The 9,574-nt window shown below is 41.9% G+C and overlaps 1 protein-coding gene across 1 annotated transcript; it reads right to left on the reverse strand.

The window, feature by feature from the left end:
* Nucleotides 1–2,829: 2,829 nt before the first annotated feature.
* MRPL34 (mitochondrial ribosomal protein L34) lies at nt 2,830–7,809 on the reverse strand. The gene is made up of 2 exons (XM_073651671.1): nt 7,710–7,809; nt 2,830–3,284 (listed from the first exon to the last, which is right to left on the reverse strand). Exons 1-2 carry the CDS (start codon nt 7,733–7,735, stop codon nt 2,984–2,986), a joined length of 327 nt encoding a protein of 108 aa, XP_073507772.1. The 5' UTR covers nt 7,736–7,809; the 3' UTR covers nt 2,830–2,983.
* Nucleotides 7,810–9,574: the final 1,765 nt, after the last annotated feature.

Consider the following 9,574-nt stretch of genomic DNA (forward strand, 5'->3'; position numbering starts at 1 on the left):
ACAGATTCATCTCACTGCCTCACTACTGAGCGTGTACATAAAGTGCAGCACAGATTCATCTCACTGCCTCACTACTGAGCATGTACATAAAGTGCAGCACAGATTCATCTCACTGCCTCACTACTGAGCGTGTACATAAAGTGCAGCACAGATTCATCTCACTGCCTCACTACTGAGCGTGTACATAAAGTGCAGCACAGATTCATCTCACTGCCTCACTACTGAGCATGTACATAAAGTGCAGCACAGATTCATCTCACTGCCTCACTACTGAGCATGTACATAAAGTGCAGCACAGATTCATCTCACTGCCTCACTACTGAGCATGTACATAAAGTGCAGCACAGATTCATCTCACTGCCTCACTACTGAGCGTGTACATGAAGTGCAGCACAGATTCATCTCACTGCCTCACTACTGAGCATGTACATAAAGTGCAGCACAGATTCATCTCACTGCCTCACTACTGAGCATGTACATAAAGTGCAGCACAGATTCATCTCACTGCCTCACTACTGAGCGTGTACATGAAGTGCAGCACAGATTCATCTCACTGCCTCACTACTGAGCATGTACATGAAGTGCAGCACAGATTCATCTCACTACTGAGCATGTACATAAAGTGCAGCACAGATTCATCTCACTGCCTCACTACTGAGCATGTACATGAAGTGCAGCACAGATTCATCTCACTGCCTCACTACTGAGCGTGTACATAAAGTGCAGCACAGATTCATCTCACTACTGAGCATGTACATAAAGTGCAGCAGATTCATCTCACTGCTGAGCGTGTACATAAAGTGCAGCACAGATTCATCTCACTGCCTCACTACTGAGCGTGTACATAAAGTGCAGCACAGATTCATCTCACTGCTGAGCGTGTACATGAAGTGCAGCACAGATTCATCTCACTGCCTCACTACTGAGCGTGTACATAAAGTGCAGCACAGATTCATCTCACTGCTGAGCGTGTACATAAAGTGCAGCACAGATTCATCTCACTGCCTCACTACTGAGCGTGTACATAAAGTGCAGCACAGATTCATCTCACTGCCTCACTACTGAGCATGTACATAAAGTGCAGCACAGATTCATCTCACGGCCTCACTGCTGAGCGTGTACATAAAGTGCAGCACAGATTCATCTCACCTAATAGCGGAGATCAGGAACAGAACAGACATTTATAGGACATTTCATAACTTTCCCAAATTCCTATGAAAACATTTACAGCACATCCTGCATTGAACTACTGTACCCAATTTATTATGTATTTTAGGAATCAGAGTTGGTCCATTTTATACTGACTCCACAGCCCTGGATAGAACTTGTACTTAGAATATGGGTTTTTTCAGATGCCTGTATTTTTTGCAGACCAAGCAAGGAGAGGTGTCTGATTTTGATCCGTTTCACAGATCAAACTCACCAATGAAAGTCTGTGTGTCCGCGGGGGAAGGGGTGGAAAATCAGGCAGCTTTTTGTTACCTCAATGATTTTTTTTTTTTAAACATATGAGAAAAAGTGACACCAAACACCAATGACATTTAGACCTTTTTTGTGTACAAGTGAAATCACCGACAATTGGGGGCATGACTTCACATCCTTTGTATGTGCAATTCCCACTAACTACATAGGTTTCCTACACTGTTCCTTTAACACCCTCAGATTATATAAAGCTGGCTATACACATAAGATAGCTGTTGGCTGAATAATCGACAGCTATTTCTACCGCCTTCCCCACCAACTCAGTCAAGCACTCCTATGTTACCAGAGAGACAGTGCTCTGGCTTATCTTGTAGAGAACAATAGGACTGGTAATTAAAATTCAACAAGCCAGATCCTTCTGTCCTTCCGACGTACTTTGTCAGGGGAGAATCGGGTAGATGGTGATCCGATCACACTAAAATAGGTGTTTGGACAACTTATCTAATGTATATGGCTGCCAAAAAGGTCTAACCCAGCATGCACTGGGATTCTCAAACAAGGCGTTATCAAAAACGAAGTAAAAAAAAAAAAAATAGTTGGAACGGTAGGGAACTTTTGATTCAAGCATATTAGAAAGTAGTTTAGAGTATGGCATTAAATAGATAGGGATTTAGGATGAGGATTACGTTGTATTTCGGACCACCCCTTTAACACATAGTAAACGGCTGACAAACTTGACACTCTCTGTGCACACTATTACTTTACAATATCTGTGGTGTCATCTAGGGCTGTTGCACGACTGCTAGATCAGAACACTTGGATTTTACAATATCTGTTTTATGTAGAGTTGAATTTGTGCTTCAGTCTTATGCAAGGCCACAGATAATATAATAAAATCAGAGTGTACAGATATAGCAGAGTTAAGTGTGTGCTAGTCCGAAGCTAAACACATACAAAAAAAAAAAAAAAAAACTGTTGAGCAACCTTGTGAATTTATACAGATCTAGCAGTCCTGCAACAGCCCTAGATGACACCAGATATTGTAAAGTAATAGTATGCACAGTGTTAATTTGTCAACTGTTTACTATGTGTTAAAGGGGTGGTCCGAAATACAACGTAATCCTCATCCTAAATCCCTATCTATTTAATGCCATAATCTAAACTAATTTCGAATATGCTTGAATCAAAAGTTCCCTACCGTTCCAACTTTTTTTTTAACTTTGTTTTTGATAACTGCGGCAAAGGTGTGTTATTCTGGTGTGATTGTGTGATGGAGGCAGAAACAGTCTGACTGCAATGTCTTGACGTGCCCGCAAGTATCCTTCTTACTAAGTCAATGATAAAATCCTACTAATTCTAGGAATCTGACAAAACTTCAGTTGAAAGGCAAAGAAGCCGCTCACAAAGTGACCATGACTAATACAGTTTTACTGTTTCCATTCTACACAGCCGGTACAAACCAGGACTGGGACTAGTAAAAGTAAAATCTATTCACAGAAAGAAAGCACACAAAACGAAATTTAGAGTGGGGAGGAAAGTCACAACCGTGACCACTGGATAATCAGACGGTCAAGGATTTCCTTCCTTTCAACATCCGGCGAAGGATCACTTCGATGCCACCTCTCGTGCTTATGCGCTTTAGCCATCCATGAGTTCTCTGGCGCTTCAGGAACTTAGGTTGGTATTCCATGCCCCTCTTCTTGGTACGGACAGGCAGCAAGCTCCAGTTAGGAGGTAAAGTCCGGGAAAGGATGCGGCAGCCTGGGGAAGGGATCTCCGTATGATTGAAGCTCCGGAACACACTTGCATATGTCCTATGCTGTGCACCGAAAGCAGGTACTGATGGCTTCTGAATAATGAACCTTAAAAAAAAAAAAATAGATATTAAAAGAAGAATTCACACCGGCAAGTACGTCTGCAGCCTACAGAAACACAGTTCATCCCAATACATGTCTGCAGCCTCCACAATCACATCTCTCCCCAATATACGGCCGTAGCCTCCAGAATGACAGCTCACTCCGATATACAACCCCAGCCTGCAGGAGCACAGCTCATCCTCAAACACATCCACAGCCTCTACAATAACAGCAAACCCAATAAATATATATGCAGAAGTTTTAAGCAGGTGTGGAAAAAATGCTGCGAAGTTCACATGCTTTCAAAAATATAAGTATTAATAGTATATTCTTAACACACAAAATAGAAAATGAATAAACAAAATAGAAATCTAAACGAAATCAATATTAGGTGTGACGGCGCTTTATCTTCAAGACAGCATCAATTCCTCTAAGTATACAGCACAGACCAAAAGTTTGGACACCTTCTCATGTAAAGATTTTTCTGTATTTTCATGACTATGAAAATTGTACATTCACACTGAAGACATCAAAACTATGAATTAACACATGTGGAATTATATACTTAACAAAAAAAAGAGTGATTTTGAGTGAAGCTCATCAAGAGAATGCCAAGAGTGTGCAAAGCAGTCATCAAAGCAAAAAGTGGCTACTTTGAAGAACTTCGAATATAAGACATATTTTCAGTTGTTCACACTTTTTTGTTAATTCCCCATGTGTTAATTCATAGTTTTGATGCCTTCAGTGTGAATGTACAATTTTCATAGTCATTAACCCCTTAACAACATTAGACGTACTAATACGCGTCTGTGCCCTGGGACTTAAGAGCCAGACCCGTATTAGTACGTTATCGCGATCGCGCGCGCACACACACAGGCTGTGCGGGCGCGATCGCCGCCGGGTGTCAGCTGTGACAATGTGCAGGGAGTGGTCACGCACCGCTCCCAGCACATTAACCCCCGCGATGCTGCGATCGAAGTCGATCGCAGCATTGCGGTGGCAAGGGGAGATGATCGCAGATACTCACCTCCTCTTCCGGCCTCCAGCGCTGTCTGCCGTGGCTTCCAAGATGTTGCCATGACGACCTGATGTCGTCATGACAACATCTGGGTCACCAGACAAGAGGAAGATTGTTTGGACATGCGCAGTGCATCTCCAAACTATCTTCTCCCTGTCCAGCGCTGACAGCCTGCATGGCACAGGGATGGTGCTGCATTCCTGTGCCATGCAGGCTATCAGAGAAAAAAAAAGTGAAAGTCCCAGAGTGGGACAGAGTAAAAAAAGTGTAAAAACTGTCAGAAAGTGCAAAAATAAATAGAAAAAAAAAAAATTGTAAACATATTTTAAAAAAATAAAATAATCCACCAAAAATAAAAATATAATGTACCCATCAATAATTATTATAAAAAAAAAAAACATCTTTAAATGAGAAGGTGTGTCCAAACTTTTGGTCTGTACTGTATTTGTACACAGTTACTGAAGGAACTCAGCAGAGAGGCTATTCTAAACATCTGGGAAAACTAACCACAGATCTTCTGTAGATGTAGGCTTACACAAATCCTTCTTTCTCTTCATGTAATCCCAGACTTGAGGATGTTGAGATCGGGGCTCTGTAGGGACCATATCATCACTTCCAATAAGACTCTTGGTTGTTCTTCTTTACACTGGAGATGCTTCTTAAAGTGAACCAGTCATCAGATTTATGTTGCATTTCAGAGAAAATCATATAGAAAGCAGGATTGCAACCAGGTATGTTTGGAGTCGTTGTCCTGCTGCAGAATAAATTTGGAGCCAGACGGCTCCCTGTTGGTATTATATGACGGTTAACTATCTGCCTGTATTTCTCAGCGCCACAGAGCTGTGATCTCAACATGGAGCCCGTCTGGGATTACATGAAGACGCAGAATGATTTGTAGAAGCCTACATCCACAAAAGATCTGTGGTTAGTTCTCCAAGATGTTTGTAACAAATTGCCTCCTGAGTTCCATCAAAAACTATGAAGTGTATCAAAAAGAATTGGTGTTGTGAAGACAAATGGAGATTGCACCAAATATTGATCCGATTTAGATTTTTAGTTTGTTCATTCACTTTGCATTTTTTTAATTGATTTAAAAATAGAATGAACTATTTTTAAGTATTTTTAATTTGCAGCATTATTTTTTTCGACCGCTAGTTGTTTTTTTTTTTTGCATAGTACTGTATATGTAAATGCTCCATGATCAGCACCCCCCACTTCCCCTATATACATCCACATAAGTGCGCTTTAAAGTGAACCTATGAAAATGACATGTAACCAGTATATGTTCAAAAATACAAAGTTTATTGGCATATATACAAACATAACAAATATATTTCAAGGGAAACATCAACACAAAAATTATAGGTTAAAAAACTGATGGTGGAGGGATAAGGTACACATCTATAGCTGCACGATTATATAATTTAAGATTGACCATCATATAACATATATTAAAATAGCTGATATATAAGAAAGTGTAGGTCAAGTAAGAATTATGTAAATGACTCCGTAAATCAGGATCTAGAATGTAACCTACCCAAGTAAATATATGCCATTGGTAAAGTGACGTGTGCCTGTGTCTAAAACGTGTTTATACATTGGTAACTGCATACACAGATAAGTACATAACCCAGTGGGAAGTACACCCGACAACGCACGTTTCGCTAACGGCTTTCACCAAGTGTCCCTTGAAATATTTGTTATGTTTGTATATATTCCAATAAACTTTGTATTTTTGAGCATACACTGCTTACGTGTCATTTTCATAGATTTATATGCTTTTCAAATCGCTTTACTTATATATTTATTCATTTTAAAGGGAACAGGTCTTGTGAAAAAACTGTCAGAACGCTATTAACCTGCAGATATGGGGTTAATCTGCAGATTAACCCCTTTACAGCCTGTGCCGTGTTTGTACGCACAAGGCTGTAACCCCCGGTTCAGTGAAGGCTCCGGCGCTGAGCCCTCACTGAACCGGGCACATGTCAGCTTATTATTACAGCTGACATGTGCCCGCAACAGCCGCGGGTGGAATCGCGATCCACCCACGGCTGTTAACATGTTAAATGAGCGTGTCACTTAACCCGCCCTTCGGTGACCCCTTCAAGTGATAGCGGATCACTGATGGGTGGGCATGAGAACCCAGGGTCTGCAGCAGACCCCTAAGGTTGTCATGAGCTGAACGCTATGAGCGCCACCTAGTGGTCGACGTTCATAGCACAGGACCATTTCTTCTACATACAGGTGATCTGCTGATCATCTGTATGTAGAAGAGGCGATCAGACAAGTGCTGCTTCTAGTCTCCTATGGAGACTATAGAAGCAAGCAAAAAAAAAAAAAAAAAAAAAAAAAAAAAAAAGGTTTTTACAAATATTAAAAAAAAATTAAAAAAAGTTTAAATCACCCCCCTTTCGCCCCATTCAAAATAAAAAAACAAACAAAAAAAAAAAAAACACATACACATATTTGGTATCGCCGCATTCAGAATTGCCCGATCTATCAATATAAAAAAAGAATTAATCCGATCGGTAAACGGCGTAACGAGAAAAAAAATCCAAACGCCAGAATTACGTTCTTTGGTCGCCGCAACATTGCAATAAAATGCAATAACAGCCAATCAAAACATCGGATGTACCCCAAAATGGTATCCATAAAAACTTAAGCCCAGCGCACAAAAAATAAGCCCTCATCCAGCCCCCGAAAAATGGAGACGTTACTGATTTCGGAAGATTTGGGGTTTTTTTTTTTTTTTTTGTTTGTTTTTTAAGCAAACTTTGGAATTTTTTCACCACTTAAATAAAAAAGAACCTATACATGTTTGGTGTCTACGAACTCGTAATGACCTGGAAAATAATAATAATGGCAGGCCAGTTTTAGCATCCAGTGAACGTGGTTTCAAACAAAACAAACAAACAAACAAAAAAAAAAAAACCAAACACACTCCATCTGTGGTATTGCACTTTTTTTGCAATTTCACGGCACTTGGAATTTTTTTCCCGTTTTCCCGTACATGATATGGTAAAACCAATAATGGCGTTGAAAAGTACAACTCGTCCCACAAAAAATAAGCCCTCACATAGCCATATTGACCGAAAAATAAAAACGCTATGGCTCTGGGAACAAGGGGAGCAAAAACGAAAACGCAAAAATGGAAAATCCCAGGGTCCTTAAGGGGTTAATAGCAATTTCTCAAGTGACAGGTTCCCTTTAATAAGGCTTCTAAGAGAACTATCAATATCATTAGAAGTCATAGTCCTAGCAGGCATTCACCGTCACACAGCAGAGAAAGCTTCTAGTGCTACAGATGGTCTCACACACATCCGTGACAGGACGCCCTCCTGAAGTCAGCGCCTGCGGGGGAACAGTAACGCTCCATAGAGCTGCTGCCCTACACTCACATGTCCTTTACTTACCTGCCAAGAGCTCCCCACACCGCCATGCTGCCGGTAACCTCCAGCTTCCGGGCACGACGCGCTGGTTTGTGGGAGTTGTAGTCTTCAGAGCTGGATTGTGATTGGCGCGTTGTGCGTAGTTCCGGCGGCGCGGCGTCGTTATCACAGCGCGCCGTCACGTACAGGCCTCAGGGCTGCTCTCTGACCTCGCTGCTTATGGTGGCGGGCTGACAGACGTGTGCCGCCTGTATGGAGGTTACTGGGCACAAATCACCACCACATATCCATTTTCTGGCCTGCAATGACGGCAGCCGTAAAGCATGCTGTGTCTTTATGCTGTCTGCTTTACACTCGGTCTTTATTATTTAGAATTGTTCCAAAAATGCCCCAAACGTCCGTGTTTTTGTGCTGCTGTGCGTTTCCCCCATCATGACCTGGCAACTTCCTATTTTTGCCCCAATAAAGCCATGACAACTTGGTTTTTGTTGGATACGTTGTACTTTTGCACGACAACGTCCGTTTTACTATATAATGTACTGAAAAACAGGAGAAAATTCCAAGTGCAGTGAAATTGTAAAAAAAACGTCAACTTTGTCTTGTTTTAATTTATTTTGTATTCCCATCAGGGGACTTGGACCTGCGACCACTTGATCGCTTACACTACTGTATTGTGTATGCAGCGAAATGGCCGTTTGATGATGGGCCGGACTTCATAGGAGGGCCAATGTGGCCACCATGGGGAGCGTCCGTACACCACGTGATTATGTGGCGGGAGGGAAAGGGTGCGACAATTGCTGCTGCACGCCTGCCCCGGTGACTTAGTCATTTTAATATCATTATCGGTGATGGATAGATTTATTACATTTACTAGCAGCTGTTGTAGACATAGCCGGCTATGTAACAGCCGCCACCTGCTGGGTATGGTGCGGGTCAGCCACATAGGGACTTCGCTCCTAGAAACATCCATTCTGTAGTGTAGTTTTCAGTTGCTTAGTTTTTCATAAAAAAGCGTTTTATTATGTAAATGAGGGAGCATCAGTATAGGTTTGGCGTGGCTATCACCATGTTGCACAATCCCCATATGTTGATTGGCCACACACTATTGCCCAGAATGAGTGCTGCATGTATTGAACTTCTGTTCCTGCACGTGCGCACTGACATTGCAGGAGCACAGCAAGCTCGCACACTCAGTGTCAGTGTGGACGTGTTGTCATCCCTCTCCTGTCTGCATCAGATGCCTGCTACACTTCTGTGATGAGAGCACACTCACACTGACAACGTAAGTGCTCACTGTGCTGCTGCAGTGTAAGTGTTTGAAAATGCAAGGCCATGGATTCAGTTTCGGTAATGCAAGAACTGGGCAAGCGGGCAATGTCAATCAACCTAAGTATCACTGTGCTTGATTGGCCAGCAAACTCGCCTGACCTTAACCCCATATGGGGTATTGTCTAAAGGAAGATGAGAGACACCAGACCCAACAATGCAGATGAGCTGAAGGCTGCTATCAAAGCAACCTGGGCTTCCATAACACTTCAGCAGTGCCACAGGCTGATCGCCTCCATGCCACACCACATTGATGCAAAAGGAGCCCAGACGAAGTATTAAGTGCATTTACTGGACATACTTTTCAGTAGGCTGTCATTTTGGATTTTAGGCTATGTGCCCAAAATCACTGCTCAAAAAATAAAAGGAACACTCAAATAACACATCCTAGATCTGAATGAATGAAATATTCTCATTGAATACTTTGTTCTGTACAAAGTTGAATGTGCTGACAACAAAATCACACAAAAATCATCAATGGAAATCAAATGTATTAACCAATGGAGGCCTGGATTTGGAGTCACCCTCAAAATTAAAGTGGAAAAACACACTACAGGCTGATC

This window comes from Phyllobates terribilis, unplaced genomic scaffold, assembly GCF_046119375.1.
Source record: "Phyllobates terribilis strain yellow unplaced genomic scaffold, ASM4611937v1 Scaffold_1__5_contigs__length_1240528914, whole genome shotgun sequence".
NCBI classification, from domain to species: domain Eukaryota; kingdom Metazoa; phylum Chordata; class Amphibia; order Anura; family Dendrobatidae; genus Phyllobates; species Phyllobates terribilis.

Coding starts and splice junctions, on each gene's coding strand:
- MRPL34 (XM_073651671.1), bottom strand. CDS start 7,735: ATGGCGGTGTGGGGAGCTCTTGGCAG. Junction 3,285..7,709: donor GTGTGGGGAGCTCTTGGCAG/GTAAGTAAAGGA, acceptor TTTTTTTTTAAG/GTTCATTATTCAGAAGCCAT.